The following is a 19,468-nucleotide window of genomic DNA, read 5'->3' as shown; positions in this document are numbered from 1 at the left end:
AGTTATTAAACTGAAAAAATATGGTTGGTCTTCACAATACGACTGGGCTACATTGGGATCAGAGAAAGAAGCAGTGTAAATAACTTGACTTGGACTTGGAAAAAAAGGTTTCCTAAATATTTTCTATCCCTCTGTAATCAGATTCAGCTAGGCCTCCCCTCTCCATTTCGGCCCTCTCACACTTTCACCTCAGACACGAAATTAAACAGACTTGTAAGCTTGCATTGCTGACTTTCTTGCTGTGTTGGTAAGGATGAGGCTCTGCCATGAAATGTGTGTGAAATGATAATCACACAGAACAAGTGTACCTGCAGCCTTGCAGGTGCCCTCTGTCTGACTGGACAGAGAAAAACACCAGCTAATGACTGTTCTGCCAGCAACTACTAATCAAGTAATGAATAAAATAGTTTTGTTTAGTTAAAGGTTTTAGATTTAGATAGTGGTGGTTGCCAAATAATTTGGAAGTAAAAAAAAAAAGGGAAGTTACAATGGGGAAAAAACCCAGATAAATACCATAGGAAGAATATGTAAAGCTTTTTGCTCCACATATAATGACTTCATCTTATCGTGCTTTCAGACACATTGCGATTATTGATGTCTGACACAGTGGCTTAGAGAGAAGCATGTTTAAGATCTTGCTGATAAGAAAAGCCAATGATCTGTTTCATTCTCAGTGAAAGATAAAGAAGAGGGTCCGATGGACTCAGAAGCACGACCAATGAAGGATGAAACCTTTGGGGAGTACAGGTTTGTCAAGCTAATTTAACATTAGGTCTTTATGTAATGTTTAAATATCTAACACAGCCCTGATTCCCTCAGCAATGTTTGGTTTTCCTAACCCTTTGTGTTCCTTTCCTTGTCCCATTTTTGTCCGATGCCTGCCCCTGAATTGCAGATCTCTAGAGAGGTATGCTGTGATGAGTTTCACCTACTTATTTGTTATCCCCGGTCGATGCCTTACTTGCCAACTAACTTTCCTTTTTACATCCTTGAGCATGCAAACCTTATCAAATCATAATCTGGCCTTTTTCTAAATTTGTGAAAAATGTCCATGTCAACATCTTGGAGCCTTCAGTGACTCCATCAATCTTCATATGTTTGGCCAACAGTCTTAAAAAATTAATAATAAAGACTATCAAGATGTTTTATAGTCTAGAATTATTCATTTTTTACACTTTTGCTTGAAACATTACTTGAAAGAATGTAAAAAAATAGTCCGCTGATGTAAATAAATTGATTGTATATTGGAATTCTAGTTTTATGAATTCCCAGCTTGCACGTTGGCATACGATCACCTGTTTTTCACATCGCCGATACAATTTGTCATCAGATCACACAGCTTTGTGATAATAGTAAAGTCCTTTTAAAGCCTCTTATAATTCTACATTTTCACTTTTGACTACTGCTTTCACCTCTTGCAGCGATCTTGAGGAGAAGCGCACAGCTAGTCAACCTTCCTTGTGTGAGGCGAGCAAACTGTGCAGCGAAGACAACCTGGACTTCAACGGCAGCAGTGCCATAACCACAGAGGTCAATCTGGATGGGTCTCTGGTCAGCGAGGGTCAAGAAGGGTACCACGGCCTTCCGGATAACTCCCCACTCAACCCCACTATCATCTCCCCTACCACCAATGGCATGCCCAACTCAGTCACTATTCTTGATTAACCCCCACACCTCCATCCGGGACCACCAGACCAAAATATATCAACACTTATGTGCCCATATGCTCCTTTTCCCTTTTGACTTGCTGATCTGACGTTCAATACACAATCATACACTGACTTTTCAGATGCCCTTGGCAGTCAACTGACTGATTGGACTATTTTGACCAAAGGAGTGTCCAAAACAATGGACCAAGTGACACAAGTCTGACTCCCCCTTCCCATCTTCCTTTAACTGCAGAGTTCACAACAAATCTAAACAGCTAAGATTAATTTCCACCCTTTCCATTTTTTTCTTTGTCCCAGCAGAAACATCGACAGAATGTTGTAAACTGAGAAATATCAGGGGTTTGGTGTCCAGGTGTGGTCGTATAAAGATGCAGAGTAGTGCATTAATTACATTTTGGGGATGATGCTGGAGCCCAGTGTAGGGAAACAGACAGCATATGCTGCTGTAACAAGTCTTGAATATTAGATATTTATTATGTCTGATATTATTTCTTACATAATTTTGTATGTCCATTGCCATTTGATGTCTCGGATTGTACTTACCAGTGAAACATAAATATATATTTTTTCTTTTACAACAACTGTGACTTAACTCAAAACATCCTTTTTTTTCTTATCTGACATTTCTGATTTACTATGTTTTTCTATTGTTTTCTACATTATGTATATAAGCCCATGATTTCTCTGGAACATATTTCTTAAAGATGTTTGAATTTAAATCAAGTGAAGCAAAAGTTTGAGTCGAACTTTGAAAATGCGGAGTAGCATCTGGTGTATATAGCTGCATCTACATCTATCTATTCAGCCATATTACAGTATTATAGATATGTACATGCTCCTTATAGGTTCCTGTGCCTGCTGGGTCTGCATAAAGCACCAGACTGACATCATTACAACCTCGCCTTCCTGTTAAAGTGTAATGTCATTATTGGAAAAGAAATTGTAATTTTCAGTTCTGAGATCAATGTGTAGCTTTCTGTATCTGTCTTTGTCTCTTTCTACACTGTATTAAAACATTGTTGTGTCTAATTAACAATCTTTTCATACCTTTCCATCTCATGCCACACAATTTGATTGAGAAGCAGTATTTATAAAAGATATGAGAGTGGAGTCTTTTGGTCAAACACTCTCTGGCTTTATTTTTAGACCTTTATCAATGCAAGCTGCATATTGTAGTCAGGAGTAATGACTGCCATTTCATGTATGTTAGACATGAAGGTAGACAGCTGGTATTTATAATAAAGAATGTATTCTTTTCAGGGGCAAGGTAGATGTTGTATTTGGTTGTTTTCATTTGAGCACCAAGACTCTGAAGAAATCGAGATGTTTAAGTTACCAAGAGAGACTTTTTTTTTCACTTAATGTAAATATTAAAAAAACAGAAGACACGTTTGATAGAAAAATGTGCAGGTTGAAAATCACCTATCTTAATTTTAAAAAATGTTTCAAGTTGTAAGTTTTCCTCTACTGTACTATTGCTATGAATTCAAACTTTTGCGTTTTTTGACAAATGATTGCAGTGAGATTTGGGCATAGAAAAAATAGTTAATAGTTGAGGAACAAAAGAAAAAAAAAGAAAAAAAATCCTTTGTTCATTAGATGTTCACATACATGAAAATGTAAAAAAAAAAAAAATATTAGTGTCTTTAGTGAAAGTAGGTATATCACACTAAAAACTAAGTTTGGATTCATGCACATATCATCCAGCTGTGTGCTGCAGCGCAGTGAATATCTGTGGAGTTTTTGCCTGATGCAGTTATGTGGGCAGGATTAAAAATAAAAGCTTGCCACTGGCCAAATGTCACCTGGCTGTCCCTGAGGAAGCACTGAAGCAGCTCCTCATTTTTGGTTTCACAGATGTGCTCAGGATAAATAACACTTGAAACAAAAAAATCTATTTTCATACAGGAGCAATGCCTGACGTAAAATATGTTGATATTCTAACTCATTAATCTGCTGCTAAACATCTGTGTTTGTCGATGTTTGGGGCAAATGTTAGCTTTGGATGAGGAATGAGTGTACACACACACACACAGATACTCACTGATCTGCCACTCACTCTTTGCTTTTCATGCTTTGAAATGAAATCTAGGTTTTTCTCTGTTTTTTCCATAGTTAAAAGACAAATAAAATCTTAAAAAGGAATTGGTTTGTTTTAAAGAAGCTTCTCTAGACCTAAAAAAGCAACAGTTTAAATAAGAACGCCTGAGTGGAAGTGAGAGAAAACAGGGGAGACATGGAGGGGTAAGGAGTGTGCTCAACTCTTTGTGATGTGTCGGGTGCACCATTAGCGAAATGATGATGCCTATGTGTTCGAAAGGAGTTCAGTGGACTTGCACCACAGATGGGCCAATATAACTGTAACTGCATTATGAATCTACCAATGTAATGGATATGACTGAAAAATAAAGTACCTGGAACAATCTGTACAAAAATTGTGCCTTTTTTGTCAGTATCAGGCAACAAATGTCACTATTGGCTACCAAAAATGAATTCATACTGAGTATCAATATAAAGTTAGTATATTATATTAGCACATTTTTGCAAGAAAACATGCTGATGATGTGAGGTGGTCAGCGGGAACTGGTGTTGAATTGATGAAAGTAGTCCTTGGTGGGTTTGTTGGTGTATATCTTCTTGTTCAGGTTCTCCTGTCTAGGGCAGAAACAAACATTTCCACACATATGTAAGAGAAACTTGAAAAAAATCAGATGAGATCTATCTCTTAATTTACAACCAAAGTATGCCTGATAGTGAGTGTGTGAATGTGTGTGCAGTGCTCACTGTGCCTGCTGCTCTCTGGCCAGCTGCATGTTGAACAGATCCATCTGAATCCTCTGCTCTCTCCTCAGCTCTGCTGTTCTCCTCTCCTCCTCCTCTACTTCTCTCGATAGCTTCAGGAGCTGGAGGCGCCAAGCTGCACTCTGAATCTTCTCAGCATCAAGATGTCTCTATAGACAGTAAGAAATAAAAGCCTTAAGTGGGATATCTGTTCAAATACTGTTATTCTGAAACAGTGGCTCCCACATCTTAAGTGTTAATATGATAAGAAAACAGTTTGTTGTTGTTTTTTTCACATTCAATCCTATCCTATTTCTTTTGGAGTGCTTTAAAAAGCAAACACTGAACTGGTTATAACCTTTAGGCACACTGCACGCATCCAGTGTGGAGAAGTTGACACAAGTGGAAAGAAAAATTGTAGGAAAAAACTCAACAGCACCTTGGAGAAATATGCAACACGAGCATGAACAATTCATTAATTTATGGAGGTTACGAGGAATCTTAGATTGTCTTAAGTACCTGTCTCTGAAGGCGCTGCCGTTCTTGCTCCCTCTGGATGGTGCTCAGCTGCTCAGGTCTCATCCCCTTCCACCTGTCTGGCAGAATCTGTGGTGGCCTCCCTCCTCCCACATCTATTTCTGCTGCCTCTGCAGACTCTGTCATCACGTCAGATGTCATTGTATGCCACATCTCTGCAAGATTCTCCCTGTCCTCTCTCTTTTGTTGTTCCTTAAGGTTTTCTGCTCGCTCCACAGCCTGTGGGAACAACATATGGTGAGGCCTTACCACTGACCCAGGAAGTGTTAATCAATTATTCCCTCAATAATTGAAACAGCAGGAGCCTTACAAAACTCTAAAATATGACTACTTCTAGAATAAAGCCAAGAATCAGCCATATGATTCATGTCCTCCTGAGAAAGCCAGTTGAACTTGCTTGTGCATCATTTATATGAGTGATTATTAAGGAAAGCACATAACTGCCATGGTAAATACCATGATCTGAAGGATTTACAATGATTTATCCCAATGGGCAACATAGATGAGTGCATTCAGACAAATGAGTGAAAAGCAAAATGAAGGCTTTTAAAGACACCCAGTTCCCATGCATTCATTAAACCATTAAACCATTCATTAAAGCATCAATGTTATTTGGCATCAACAATGTGATTGCTGCTCCCCTGTGCCAAGTGTGTGTATGCATCACTTAACATTTTCAGTTTTTAATTCTAATTTAAGATTCCCACCTGAGAACACTCTGTCACAGCTCTGAAGTCCACTGGGCTTTGCTTTGAGCATTCACATCGGTGGGTGGCGCATGAGCATGTGTTTGTCTATCTGTGTATGCACGTGTGTGTTCTGTACCAGAGCTTGGTTGTAGTTGTCCAACGCGATGCGAGCAGCTTTCTTACTCTCCTCCTCTAGTGCAGCCTGCTGAACTCCCCTTAAGTCTTGTTGCAGCAGCTCTTTGTTCACCAACATCTCTGTGGCACATGTGAATCGGAAATCATGTGATGCGTGTTTTGCATTACCCATTGTACAAGGCTCTTCAGCGACACACTCACACATACATTATGGCTCTTGGGGATGAGCATCCATCAAAGTCACCTGGCAAATGGGACTGTGTGTGGGAGTGTGTGATTGTTTGTGCAGGAAAGCATAAACCATGTGTGTGATATACAGCAGCTGTGGCGTACATTATGTAAGCTCATCTGTAATTATTGTCTGGATGTGTTTGTGTGGAATTGCTTCCTTGATTCCTTTTACCTCTGTGCTTCGCTCCCATGTGCTTTTGTTTATTGCAATCCATCTGTGCTCGCAGCTCCCTTTCGGTCTTTTTTATTTGTTCACTCCTCATTCCCTTCCCTCCAATGCCTTCTCCCTGTACATGAAACAAGCACACTGTGCTTTAGGGGTTACTCTATTATTTATCTAGCCATTCACAGGATTTTGTTCCACTAGTCTTTGAAGCACACAATGCAGCCGCCTCACATTGTAAGCCTACCTGAAAGATTTGCATACTGGCAGGCCCCAGCTCTGCCACTGGCGTGGTGATCTTCAATGCCCCCTTCAGGCCACACTTCAGATCAGCTTCACTAGAATCATCCACTTGCTGCTGAGTGGCCCAGTACTTGGTCAGGTCCGTGTACAAAGCGTCTTGCTTCTGTTTTTCATCAGTGTCTTGCTGCAGAAGTACTTCATCGTGGCATTTCCTCAGCATATCTGAGATTAAAACTACACTAGTAAGCAATCATTAGAACTAGTGAAAGGTGAATTAAAAACATAAAGGGTCTCTATATTGAACATAAAAAAATACCAAAAGCTTTGTCTCGTTGTTTTTCCATATCTTGCTGATGTTTTTTTACTTGGACTTGATGATTCAAAGCATCTAGGTCGAGGCCCATCACACGTAACCGGGTGTTGAAGACGCGGGCCTTGCGGGCCGTTTCTGCAGACTTTCGTCTTTCCACAGCCTTTATGGTCTGGTCTAAAGGCAAGTCCACTTTGTACATGGTCACAGTTTCTACTTAGCTTCTGAAGAAACAGAATTTAAACACTCATTTGTGGCTGGTACCTCAACCTGCTCTTGTCATGAACTGATAACATCACGTTCAAAAGTGGCTTCACTGATTGTACATGACCCAAGGACTCAATATTACATTTATACGAATATCAGCTGGATATTCTTCAAATTAGTTCTAATTACCTTGAAAAACACTGGGCAATCGCTTGTCTAAAGCAATGCTTACCTGTAGCGCAACGCATTTAGAAAAATGGTTTAAATTAAATATCAGTGAATAAATGTCCCTGCTCGCTGTTCGAATCCTGCAGTGTTTGGATGCCCGTGGTAACTATGGCAACATCTTCACACAAATATGACACAAAAACTCCATTTGTGCAGATATAAAAAAGGCAAAGACTCTGTGATGAAAAAAACCCAACAACAACAAAAAAAAAACAAACTCTGTAATTTGAGTTATAAAGCAGTTGAGCGGTAACTTGCGAGAATCAATATGAGACTACAATCGCAAAGCTGGCCAAACTTTGTCTCGCGAGAAATTGCGAATTTACGTGTCTCGCGCGCTCGGTGGTCTTCCTGCTAAACTGTAAAATGGCGCTTTGTTGTCACAACTCTTACGAGTCCATTTGATACATAATGCTCGTTAGCTTGTCAAATCAAACGTGCATTTAATAATGTAACGTAGGCGCAAACCAGCAACAGACTGAACGGGAAGGTTCATGCATTTGCGTGCACATCTCATCTCTGAGATTGCTTGTACGCTACACTGAATTTTAGCATTTGCTAGCTAGCTAGCATTTTACTAAGCTAACGTTCTCCGTGCAGTTTTTTTTTTCAAACAGCGGCACAAAAACAACGATAATGGGTTATTTAAAACTCATAGAGATCGAAAACTTTAAGTCGTACAAAGGAAGACAGATCATTGGACCGTTTCACAAGTTCACTGCGATCATCGGACCTAATGGATCTGGTATGTTATGATAGCAAATATCAACTAGCTTCTAAGGGAAATGCAAACCGCTTCTTGAATTGACTAACGGTAAACACGCTGTCTTTACACAGCACGATGTGCAGTTTGTACTTTGAGCATATTTGTGCATGATTTGCTGTAAATCACTGATAAGCTTTTTCACTGTGGTATATTGAACAGTGTTATTTGGGTTAGGAATTGTGGCTACCAACGCGCAGAATGCCTTAGGTCCTTCATCTGTGTGTTATAGAACTAATTAAGCTCTGCTTTTGACTGTTTAAACGTCTAATATTGTCACGTTTCATACTTTGCAGTCATAGATGTTTCACTCACCTTTACATACGAGGAGGTTAGAATACTGTACAGTACAATAGTATAGTTCCGTTGCACAACAAATCGCGGTCTTTTAGCTAATAAAAAATCATGTCACAGGTTACAGGATTGTTGTTTTGGATCGCATCAATTGGTGCGATTATATCAAGTAAACAGTTCACCAAGTTTCTATTTTTGTTTCTCTCCAAGGTTTGCATTCATTACTAAAGATCTCAATGCTGTTCTTGTAGGAAAATCCAACCTTATGGATGCCATCAGCTTTGTATTGGCAGAAAAGACAAGTAACCTGCGTGTAAAGACTCTGAAGGATCTAATCCATGGAGCTCCTGTTGGAAAACCAGCTGCCAATAGAGCCTTTGTCAGTATGGTCTACCAGGAAGATAATGGCGAAGAACGCTCCTTCACAAGAGTCATTATTGGTAAGAAGTGTCATTGACAGTGTGGCACACTATGCGAGTCAGTTGCTCATTAATACATATTTGTGTAAAGTTGTCAGTTGAATAACTTATTTCTGTCATTTGTACAACAAATTACAAGGCAGACATGTTGCTTTTGGATATATCTGTAGTAAAGCAACAAACATTTCTGTCTTGTTGCATCAGGCCCACCTCTATACTAGCAGGAGTTTAAAAAAAAAAAAAAAAAGCTACACCTACACAAAAGTGAACTCATTTTACAATCAGAATCAATAATTTTATTCCCAAATAGATTAGTTTGTTTTTAGTAAGCCATTTAAACTTTGTTGCATTTATAAGTTTGCTGGTAAATAACTTAAAAAGGTACATTTATAAGTCTTTTACTTCTTTTGTATGAGTCATGCGCATATAGGCTGCACTGCTTCACATAATTATGTAAATGTGCATGTTTTCATCTGCTGATTTCCATAAATCCAAAATCCAGTTAATAAGTATGATTGGTCTCAGTTGACCTCTTTGTAGCACTTAAGTCTAGTCGTGCTATTTTTTTTTTGTTACTGGCCATCTAAATATGTAACACGTTTTATTGTTATTAATTTAAATTTAATTAACTTATTTTGAGAATGATGAGCACAATTACATAATAACATATATTTCATAAGCATTGGCTTTTTAACAGTGACTGTTGACATGTTTTTCTCAAATTTATGAATTTGTTTATTATTGTTGTTATTGTTCTAATATACAATCATTGTAAATATATCATTTTGAGCTACTTGACTAATTTTCTCCCCCACTGGGTGATGAATAAAGTATTTTTCTATTCTATCCTAATATCTTTGTAGCAGTTTTTGAATGTTTTTGTTAAACTAATACTCAAGTTTTTGCCATGTTTGTCAGGTGCCTCCTCTGAGTATCGCATCAATAATAAGGTGGTTGGCCTGCCTGAATACAGCGAAGAGCTGGAAAAACTTGGCATTCTCATTAAGGCCAGGAACTTCCTAGTCTTTCAGGTGAGAATAAGTAATCGGTATTCAAACTCCTGCACTGAGCCAACAATGACCTGTTATCAGTGTGTTTATAGGTGTTTTTCTTTTACGTTAGTTCAGAAGTGTTGAGTGGCCTTTAGCAGCTAACACAGCTGTGGCTTTGACTCGAGCCCTAGAATGTAATTTGTCTTGTTTCAAATTAGCACCTGGCTAAATTCTTTTGCCGGTTCCTTTCGCTTACCTCAGTTTGATTCTTTTTCATCACATCCAGGGAGCTGTGGAGTCTATTGCCATGAAGAACCCCAAAGAGCGTACTGCACTGTTTGAGGAGATCTCACGATCTGGAGAGCTGGCTCAGGAGTATGACCGGAGGAAAAAAGAGATGGTGAAGGCAGAAGAGGACACGCAGTTTAATTATCATCGCAAGAAAAACATCGCAGCAGAGCGCAAAGAAGCCAAGCAAGAGAAAGAGGAGGTATGTTCTCAGTGAAGAGTCAAATACAGTGTCTCCGCAGGGATGTTTTCTTCCATATATTTTTGTCCAGTTTGGACAGAAATAAAACATTTGCTTAACCTTTGGTCCTGTTAATTTTAGTTTAATCTGCCACGTTCACGCCTGTCTTTGCTGCTAATCTGGAACAGTACATTCTCAACAAAGAGTTTAAATGATGGTGGAACTTTGTTGGTTAAATCAAGACAATCATTCAAAACACCTAAAACGTTTATTCATGTGAGGAAGTGCAAAACATCAGTGGTTGATAATTGTGTCCAATAAAATGGAGCACGATGAAAACTCACAAACACACAAACAAGGAAAGACGAAAGCTTGGGCAGTAAAACAGTCTGTGCTGGTTGTATTTTAATTAAATTAATGATGATTCTCATCATCTGTTTAAGCAAACCAAAACCTATCAATAATACAGATGGTATGAACAATTTATCTTGTTGAACAAGCAGAACATACACATGCAGAGCTGCATCATCTTCAGTTGTTATCTCTGTCCAGCTGTGACTGAGCTAAGGACATTTATTCTGTCATCAATCATTTAACTTAATTAGTTGTGTATCTTAAACATATTTGAATTCTGTTTGACTTTGACATTAAAACAAGCTCCTTTACTCAACCAACAGTACCCATGGAGCAGCGTGTCTTTTTCCCTTTAGCTTCTTAAGAACAGAAGAAGGGAGGAACGATACCACAGGGCTGTTGGCTCTTTAAATGTAAAAGACTTGTATTTTATTTAATAGTGAAGGGGAAAAATAGAGGTTTTTACACTGTAAATGAATATGTTCTTGTTATTTGGCTGCCTTCAGGGTTGATGTTGCACTAGAAAAAGGTACCTTACTGTGAGACTAAAAACTTTCTTCATCAGAGTTCTTCGATTATTGTTATTGGTTCTTATCTGAAACTATAATACATTTCAACATTAGTTCTTGGCCCTGGAACATGGGTGCATCTCTAACTGCACTGTGTCTTTATCCTGTTGTTTTATCAGGCTGAGCGTTACCAGCGTCTTAAGGATGAAGTAGCCAGGGCCAGTGTACAGTTACAGCTTTTCAAGTTATACCACAATGAGACTGAGATTGAGAAACTGAACAAAGAGCTTGGCCAGCGGAACAAGGAGATTGACAAGGACCGTAAAAAGATGGACCATGTGGAGGAAGAGCTGAAGGACAAGAAGAAAGAGTTGGGCAGGTTGATGAGGGAGCAGCAGACCGTCGAGAAAGAAATCAAGTAAGTGATTGCGTCTTCACAGCCTCCTTATAGCATCGTTGATCCGTATACATAGATCCTGTGCAATTTAACACTTTATGCATTTTTTTTTATCATTTCAATCTGCTCGCAGAGAGAAGGACTCCGATTTGAACCAAAAGAGGCCGCAATACATCAAGGCCAAAGAGAACACCTCACACAAAATCAAGAAGCTTGAGGCGGCTCGAAAATCCCTGCAGAATGCCCAGAAGATGTACAAGAAGCGCAAGGCAGACATGGATGAGCTGGATAAAGAGATGAGGGCGGTGGAACTGGCCAAGCAAGAGTTTGAGGAAAGAATGGAGGAGGAAGCACAGAGCCAGGGCCAGGACCTCACTCTGGAGGAAAATCAGGTCTGACATGATGCAGTTCACATTTTGTGGCTTCAGTGATTCCCTTTTTAGTTGATTAAATGTATTCCAAATGGTAAAGGATATTTATCTGTCAGTACGTTTGAAAGACATGCATATTCAATCTAAAGTCACATGACACATTGATATACCTCTGAATTTTGGCTATTCAGTATTCATCCACTAATTTGTCATTAATTCAGGTTTATTACAATATCATAATGTAAAACTGAACTTTGACTATGAAAAACTTTGTTTCTCTCTTTCTACAGGTCAAACAATACCATCGTCTGAAGGAGGAGGCCAGTAAACGTGCTGCCACTCTGGCTCAGGAGCTGGAGAAGTTCAACCGTGACCAGAAGGCCGATCAGGATCGCCTTGACTTGGAGGAGAGGAAGAAAGTGGAGACAGAGGTAAAGAAGAGGATATTATTGGGTCTGATCTTATTTTCTGTTGCAGGACAAATCGATTTGCTCTTACTTACAGAACCATATGTTTGTTGTTTGTCCTCAGGCCAAGATCAAACAGAAAATCCGTGAAATTGAGGAAAACCAGAAACGTATTGAGAAGTTAGAGGATTACATCACCACCAGCAGGTATGCTGCTCTTATGTTTGCGTTGTTTTGACAGTTTCCTGCGCTGTACTTATCGATGTCATATTTGTCTATTACTTCTGTTCTGTAACCTCTCAGGCAGTCACTTGATGAGCAAAAGCGCATGGAAGAGGAGCTGACAGACGAGGTGGAGATGGCCAAGAGGAGGATTGATGAGATCAACATGGAGCTTAACCAGGTAATTGATACAAAAGAAAAATAGGTGACTTCAAATGGTTTCCTTGGGTGTTTTTAGTGTGCTGTTGAGTTGATGTTTGCATGTTTAAAGCGTCTTCTTTAGCATGAGAGCAGGCTTCTTCTATAAATAACAACAACAAACCTCTCCTTGTGAATCAAATCATCTCTCCCACTGCAGACATTGTTCATATGACGGAAAAGTGTGTGAATATAAGACCTTTTAACAATGTGGACTGCTAATCCATGCTAGCCAGCTTACATACAAAGTACTGCATAGAACTTTGGCTTTACTTTTGTCAACTTATCTGCAGTGAAGAACTCCGACTGCTCCTTTATTAGTTTTTTTTTTCTTTGCTGTAGGTCATGGAGCAACTTGGCGATGCCAGAATCGACAGGCAAGAGAACAGTCGACAGCAGCGCAAGGCAGAGATCATGGAGAGTATCAAACGACTCTACCCAGGCTCAGTGGTGAGACGATCCTGACAGCATACAGTACAAAAAAACCATCTGCTTTCCCTCCCTTTTTGGTTGATAATGAACGAACTGAGAAGATTCAACGTAGATTCTTTTTAATGAAGACTATGCTTCTCTGTTTTCAGTATGGTCGTCTGATCGACCTGTGTCAGCCCACTCAGAAGAAGTATCAGATTGCCGTGACCAAAGTGTTGGGCAAGAACATGGATGCCATCATTGTTGACTCAGAGAAGACTGGCAGAGACTGTATTCAGTACATCAAGGAGCAGAGAGGAGAGCCTGAGACCTTCCTTCCTCTCGACTACCTTGAGGTGAATGTGAAACAGTACATGTGATATCTCTGCTTATGCAAAAGAATATGGATGTAAGAATGTGTAACAAAAAATGATGAGAATGAATGTTTTATTTTACAGGCTTTAATAAAGCCTAAATCCATATTAAAGCATCATTAGAGAAGCATGTTTTTCCGACTTGTGTTGAAGTTTGTTTGCCTTCCTGGGAAAGAAAGTGCCCCGTGGCGCCTTGGGGCTGAGAAACCCCAGCTCCACATCATTTTGCTTTGCAGTTACTTGATTTTTTGTGAAATTTTGATGGCATCTTTGTTGCCTCATCAACATGAAAAAAGAAAATATTGTGTATTGCAGTTTATTGACATGGTAATTTGTTTTTATGACAGTAGTGTTACATTCCACAACAAGAAATAAAAATCAATCTGGTGATACTTTAAAATGCCCTTTGAATGAAAAATGTTTCTCTTTAAGTTTAAAGGTTTCAGTTAGTTTCACCAATAAATGAAACACATTTTCTTTTGAATGATTCAATTCTAACTGGTTTTGTCTTGTCAAAGGTTAAACCAACAGATGAAAAACTGAGAGAACTGCGAGGGGCCAAGCTGGTTATTGATGTGATTCGCTATGAACCACCTCACATCAAGAAAGCCCTCCAGTATGCTTGTGGCAACGCTCTGGTTTGTGAGAACGTCGAGGATGCACGAAGGATTGCTTTTGGAGGGCCATACAGACACAAGGTACTTAACTTAGTTTGGGATGAGAATATTGAAGGCTAGCAAGTCCATCTGATAATCATGTAGATGTGAGGACTGTCCTCTCTTTGTCTAATTTTGCATCGTTCATCTGTGTCCAGACGGTAGCCCTGGATGGTACTCTGTTCCAAAAGTCTGGAGTAATCTCTGGAGGAGCCAGCGACCTGAAAGCCAAGGCCAGACGTTGGGATGAAAAGGCAGTGGACAAGCTAAAGGAGAAAAAGGAAAAACTGACCGAGGAACTCAAGGTAACGTTTTCTTTTTGTTACCTACAGCAAGGAGATTGAGTTTTTGTCCCTTATAGACAGTATGAAGCTGTGTGCACTGACTATTACCTGGAAAGCAGTGTTTCAAAACAACAATTTGTGTTTATTTATATCCACTGGCTGCAGCTTAATTAATTGTCACCCCATTCTCCACTTTGTATATCTTTGTAGGAGCAAATGAAGGCGAAGAGGAAGGAGGCAGAGCTGCGTCAGGTGCAGTCTCAGGCCCACGGTCTGCAGATGAGACTCAAGTACTCCCAGAGTGACCTGGAGCAGACGAAAACCCGACACCTGTCCCTCAACATGCAGGTGTGAACCAGTGCTATGGATTCGTGTTTTTCTCTCACCATTTGTAAAAGCCGACTGTGGTACTAAAAGCTGTTTTTTCATCTGTGTTGTGCAGGAGAAGTCCAAGCTGGAGAGTGAACTTGCAAACTTTGGCCCCCGCATAAACGACATCAAGAGGATCATCCAATCCCGCGAGCGGGAAATCACTGACCTCCGTGACCGCATGAATCTGGTGAGACTGACACTAAGGGAGGCCCATTTAGCAGCAAATTTCTGAATATGTTGAACTGCAGTGACACAAATCTTTTTGTTTTCCAGGTGGAGGATGAGGTGTTTGTGGAATTCTGTAAGGAGATTGGAGTGAGGAACATCAGAGAATTTGAGGAGGAGAAAGTGAAGAGGCAGAATGAGATTGCAAAGAAGCGGTCAGTTCAGTAAATCCCTCTGTTTTCTTGAGGTGAAACTGCCCTAGTTGTTTGTGCTTGTCTAACCTCATGCCATTTTGCTTCAGTCTTGAATTTGAGACCCAGAAAACCCGTCTGGGTATCCAGGTAGACTATGAGAAGAACCAGCTGAAGGAGGATCAAGAGAAGGTCATGATGTGGGAACAGACTGTTAAGAAGGATGAGGCTGAAATAGAGCGACTTAAGAAGGTAAAAAACATATAAAGTGAAAGTTGACAATGTTTTTATTTATTTGTCAGTTCTGAGATCAAATTCAATCTGACATGTTTTTGTAGGAGGAGCACAGACACATGAAAATTATTGATGAGACAATGGCCCAGCTACAGGATCTGAAGAACCAGCACCTCACAAAGAAATCTGAAGTCAATGATAAAAATCACGAAATGGAGGAGATCCGCAAAAAACTGGGAGGCGCTAACAAGTCAGTGTCTGCGAAAGCATGCATTCAGTTCAATATTTCATACGTAAATGTGCCTTTTTTGTTGTTCCAATTTGCAATTTTTATATTGAATTTTTTTCCAGGGAGTTGACCCAGCTTCAGAAGGAGGTGACTGCCATTGAGACCAAACTGGAGCAGAAGCGCAGTGACCGCCACAACCTGCTCCAGGCCTGCAAAATGCAGGATATCAGGTTGCCACTTCGCTCTGGAACAATGGATGACATCAGCCAGGGAGAGGTACATAAATTCGGTCATAAATGTTATCATTTATTTAGAATGAAACAAACAAAAAAAATCACACTTTTCTTTTATTTTGGTGTTTCAAGGGGAGCTCCCAAACAGAAGAGTCCAGCAGCCAGAGGACATCCAGCAGTGTTCTGGCTAAAGAAGCTCTTATTGAGATTGACTACAGCAGCCTGTCAGAAGATCTGAAGGTAGATGGTCAAAATAACATGCACACCTTTTATTTTAATAGTTTTGCGTATCCCCTGCCAGATGTTTTATTTCAAAAGTGAGCACTCTGAACCTGCGACACTCGCTTTTTTCTGAGCAATATTAATGTTGATTATCCACCAAGAATTATCAAGCAAAGATGCATCCATAGTTATAGGCACAGTTCTTAAATGTATGAAAGTTTATCCAGTTCATTCTTTGACTTCCTACAGGACACATTGTCAGAGGAAGAGATCAAGGCAGAGACGAACACACTGCAGCAGCGTCTGAATGAGCAGCAGAGCATCCTACAGAGGATCAGCGCACCTAACATGAAGGCCATGGAAAAGCTGGAGAGTGTTAGGGACAAGTTCCAAGAGACCAGCGACGGTAAGATAGCAGAATTATGGTGGCGGTTGGTTTAAAACCATATTATTGTTAACTTTGTGTGATCTCATGGTTATATTTGTCTTTATTTCAGAATTTGAGGCGGCTCGTAAGAGAGCCAAAAAGGCCAAGCAAGCCTTTGAGCAGATCAAGAAGGAGAGATTTGATCGTTTCAATACCTGTTTTGAGTCTGTGGCCACCAACATTGATGAAATCTACAAGGCCCTGTCACGCAACAGCAGTGCCCAGGCATGTTTTAACTATTATATGAATGAAGTTGGTGTATAGCTAATAATCCTCTGTTGTTCCTCAGTATATGTACCATACATATGCACTGAAAGCTACATTTCCTTTACACTAACTAAATGCTTTTTGTTTAGGCGTTTTTGGGCCCAGAAAACCCAGAGGAGCCATATTTGGATGGTATCAACTACAATTGTGTGGCTCCAGGGAAGAGGTTCAGACCAATGGACAACCTGTCTGGAGGAGAGAAGACTGTTGCTGCCCTGGCTCTGCTATTTGCAATACACAGGTGTGAAATAAAGAGGGACTCTTAACGCATGTTTGACTTGTTTTTGAAGTAATGAAGAGTTCTGCATCTTTCAAATGCCTTTAACCGCATCTCTTCTGTAGCTACAAACCTGCCCCCTTCTTTGTCCTGGATGAGATTGACGCGGCTCTGGACAACACTAATATTGGCAAGGTCTGTACAGACGTCAGATTCAGTGTTTTCAGGTTCTTTTAAGTGCTGCTTGTGATTTATTTGAGTGGCTTTTCATTGCGGCTGAGTGAGTCCTTCTCTTTGTATCCCAAAGGTGGCAAATTACATCAAAGACCAGTCGGTGCTAAACTTCCAGGCCATCGTCATTTCTCTGAAGGAGGAATTCTACACCAAGGCAGACTCACTTATAGGAGTTTATCCAGAGGTTTGTTTTTCTTTTTCTAAACTTTCAAACAGATGATTTGTAGAATCCATAAATTAATAGATTGAGGACTTGTTTCCCAGTAAGAACACGAGCTTACACAGAAATTTTGCTATTATAGAGATATATGATGTGGGGTTGAGCTTTAGATAGTGCTGTAGTGTAATCAAGACAGGTTCCCTTTCTTAAGTATGAATTTTTAAATGCAGCTACTAAAGTCATCAGGATATTCCACCCTGTAAGCCATGAGATATCTGTGAAGCATAAACTGTGTCTGAATCCATTCAGGAAGCGCAGAGTGAGTTGTGTTTCCCGAGGTGGTGGGACTGGGTCTAGAAGTGAATCTGCTAATAAAAATGACCTGATTGAAACTATGCATTAATATCCAGACATTCTAAATAGTAACACATGTAGCATTTTTATCTTCCCATTCAGGTGTGTTTAACCTTTGATGTGAACTACATTTACATGAATAGCTTAGTCTTAGAAGCTATGTTTCCTGTGTTTGTGTAGCTTCATTGTGCGCCACGATGCCTGTTGTGAATGACACCGACCACTACCTTAGAAGCTACAACAGTGATCCAAGGATATGATTAGGAATTTGGAACACATTTGTCATATCTAGTTTAAAACTCGCCATGATCAAAGATATCTTTCAGACTCCTGAAGAAACTGTCCAATGATCATGTCAATGTCTTTGAGATTTAAGTGTGAAAGTGTTTAAACGTTAGATAACAGATTTTCTTATTCTCTTCTTCCACAGCAAGGAGATTGTGTTATTAGCAAAGTGCTAACCTTTGACCTCTCGCAGTATCCAGACGCCAACCCAAATCCAAATGAATAAGGTGGCTCCCAACCCCAGCAGTTTGGCACGTTGGCTGGTTCATATACTCTGTAGTCACAGATATCTATTAGGTCCCCTGTGTTTATTTCCTCTTGTTTTTGATATTATGTATTTTTTTTGGATAGCTTAGAGTAGTAAATTAGTTTTGTTTTGCAGGGGGTTGTTCTTTGTAGACAGACACAACCCAAGATGTATGTACATTATATGAGGCAACCTTTTCTTGATTTGGCCATCATAAAGCATTATTAAAATTATTCATAATCAAGTGAAAATGTACGGGGAATCAAACCTTTTTAACAAACTGTTTAACTTGTATCATGTGGTTAAATATGAGAATTATTCTTGAGTCAAGTTGTTTTGAGACTTTTTATACTGTCAAGGCCCTCTTCAGTTGTGCGCTTTAAAGCCCTTTCCTGTCCTTGCTGAGTGTACTTAAAGATGTATTTGCATTTCTTATGTGCGACTTTTTAAAAAATCTTAATCAGGAAACCATTGTTACAGTGTGGTGGATACATTCCCTCGTGTTATACCTAAATAAAACCCATAATTAGCTCCGGTGGGCAGATCTGTAATGAGATCATTAAGCTTAGTGAAAACTGTCTAAATAGAATTATTTAAAAGAAAATGTAAAGAGGGTCTTACGTCTGTGAATGCCAACAGTCTTTTTACCCAAAGTTCATTTTCTGAATCCGCTTTAGTAAACAGAAAAGTCAGCACAAGTGAAACCATTCTGTCTGGTTTGTTTTATTGATTGCTTTGCCTCAATAAATACAGTTTAAATTATTTAAGGCACTTTGCTTTTTTTTTTTTTTTTTTTAAATTCACCCTTTTCTAATTTTAGGTACTGTTCTATTTGATTATTTTTAACTTCTGCATCTTGCTGCGTTAGCTTTCAGTCCATAAGGGGGAGTCTCTGCGTTTCTAGGCCTCGCTATTAGCTTCTGCTGGAGGTGCACTCAGATCTGTTTTCAGTTTTTACTTACCGCACTTATTCTGAGCATCCTCGCCTGTTTTCTTGTCCTTTTTCACGCTCTCCCGATCCTCGTCATTGTGCCACGACATGTTAGGTTTCAGAAAGAAAGCTAATGTAGACGTAAATGTTTTAGATTATTTATTTCTTTTGTCACTGGTGTGAACACAAAAGTAACATCAACCTTAATGGCACAGCTTCAGAAGTGAACGCGCACTAAGGTGGGAGGTCCACTCAAACGAGCAGAATCTCTAAAACCTTGAAACACGATGTGCGACAGCAAAACACGGGCAGATCAGAGGACGATGTTAAAAAAAAAATAAAGAAGAAATACAGTCCTGGAAAGCCTGTCGGCTTTTCAGCGCAAA

The 19,468-nt window shown here is 39.6% G+C and overlaps 3 protein-coding genes across 5 annotated transcripts in view; 2 read left to right on the top strand and 1 right to left on the bottom strand.

The window, feature by feature from the left end:
• The window catches only part of l1cama (L1 cell adhesion molecule, paralog a), a 39,677-nt gene extending 35,582 nt beyond the window's left edge, over window positions 1-4,095 (top strand). For 2 of the 3 annotated variants that reach the window (XM_072367440.1, XM_072367438.1), the window contains 3 exons: window positions 675-747; window positions 896-907; window positions 1,422-4,095. In XM_072367440.1, coding sequence (XP_072223541.1) covers window positions 675-747; window positions 896-907; window positions 1,422-1,665 — 329 coding nt within the window. In that variant the 3' untranslated portion in view covers window positions 1,666-4,095. The remainder of the gene's footprint in view (window positions 1-674; window positions 748-895; window positions 908-1,421) is intronic. The other variant, XM_072367439.1, reaches the window with a different exon arrangement.
• Window positions 3,426-7,554, bottom strand: ribc1 (RIB43A domain with coiled-coils 1). Its single transcript, XM_072367442.1, has 7 exons — window positions 6,766-7,554; window positions 6,454-6,671; window positions 6,216-6,330; window positions 5,814-5,932; window positions 4,971-5,207; window positions 4,455-4,621; window positions 3,426-4,325 (listed from the first exon to the last, which is right to left on the bottom strand). Exons 1-7 carry the CDS (start codon window positions 6,959-6,961, stop codon window positions 4,244-4,246), a joined length of 1,134 nt encoding a protein of 377 aa, XP_072223543.1. The 5' UTR covers window positions 6,962-7,554; the 3' UTR covers window positions 3,426-4,243.
• A 276-nt stretch (window positions 7,555-7,830) lies between these two features.
• smc1a (structural maintenance of chromosomes 1A) lies at window positions 7,831-18,913 on the top strand. The gene is made up of 26 exons (XM_072367441.1): window positions 7,831-7,939; window positions 8,503-8,691; window positions 9,589-9,701; window positions 9,949-10,152; window positions 11,174-11,412; window positions 11,525-11,783; window positions 12,053-12,193; window positions 12,294-12,376; window positions 12,473-12,572; window positions 12,932-13,039; window positions 13,171-13,356; window positions 13,893-14,072; window positions 14,189-14,335; window positions 14,525-14,662; window positions 14,757-14,873; window positions 14,960-15,066; window positions 15,153-15,294; window positions 15,381-15,526; window positions 15,628-15,781; window positions 15,871-15,978; window positions 16,210-16,366; window positions 16,458-16,612; window positions 16,744-16,895; window positions 16,997-17,066; window positions 17,179-17,289; window positions 18,050-18,913. The coding sequence occupies exons 1-26, from the start codon at window positions 7,831-7,833 to the stop codon at window positions 18,128-18,130; spliced, it is 3,696 nt and encodes a 1,231-aa protein (XP_072223542.1). The 3' UTR covers window positions 18,131-18,913.
• Window positions 18,914-19,468: the final 555 nt, after the last annotated feature.

The sequence above is a fragment of the Leuresthes tenuis genome, unplaced genomic scaffold (assembly GCF_036924035.1).
Source record: "Leuresthes tenuis unplaced genomic scaffold, fLeuTen1.0.hap1 SCAF_16, whole genome shotgun sequence".
In the NCBI taxonomy this organism is placed as follows: Eukaryota; Metazoa; Chordata; class Actinopteri; order Atheriniformes; family Atherinopsidae; genus Leuresthes; species Leuresthes tenuis.
Note: the sequence above shows the minus strand (reverse complement) of the source record. Positions and strands in the feature narration are given on the sequence as shown.

Bases quoted from the DNA above. Each gene is read 5' to 3' on its own strand.
- ribc1 (XM_072367442.1), bottom strand. From the start codon at position 6,961: ATGTACAAAGTGGACTTGCCTTTAGACCAGACCATAAAGGCTGTGGAA. The intron at 6,672-6,765 runs GTATTTTTTTAT...TTTTAATCTCAG, and splicing joins ACAACGAGACAAAGCTTTTG to ATATGCTGAGGAAATGCCAC. The intron at 5,208-5,813 runs GTACAGAACACA...TTGTTCCCACAG, and splicing joins ACAACTACAACCAAGCTCTG to GCTGTGGAGCGAGCAGAAAA.
- smc1a (XM_072367441.1), top strand. From the start codon at position 7,831: ATGGGTTATTTAAAACTCATAGAGATCGAAAACTTTAAGTCGTACAAA. The intron at 12,194-12,293 runs GTAAAGAAGAGG...GTTTGTCCTCAG, and splicing joins GGAAGAAAGTGGAGACAGAG to GCCAAGATCAAACAGAAAAT. The intron at 14,336-14,524 runs GTAACGTTTTCT...ATATCTTTGTAG, and splicing joins AACTGACCGAGGAACTCAAG to GAGCAAATGAAGGCGAAGAG.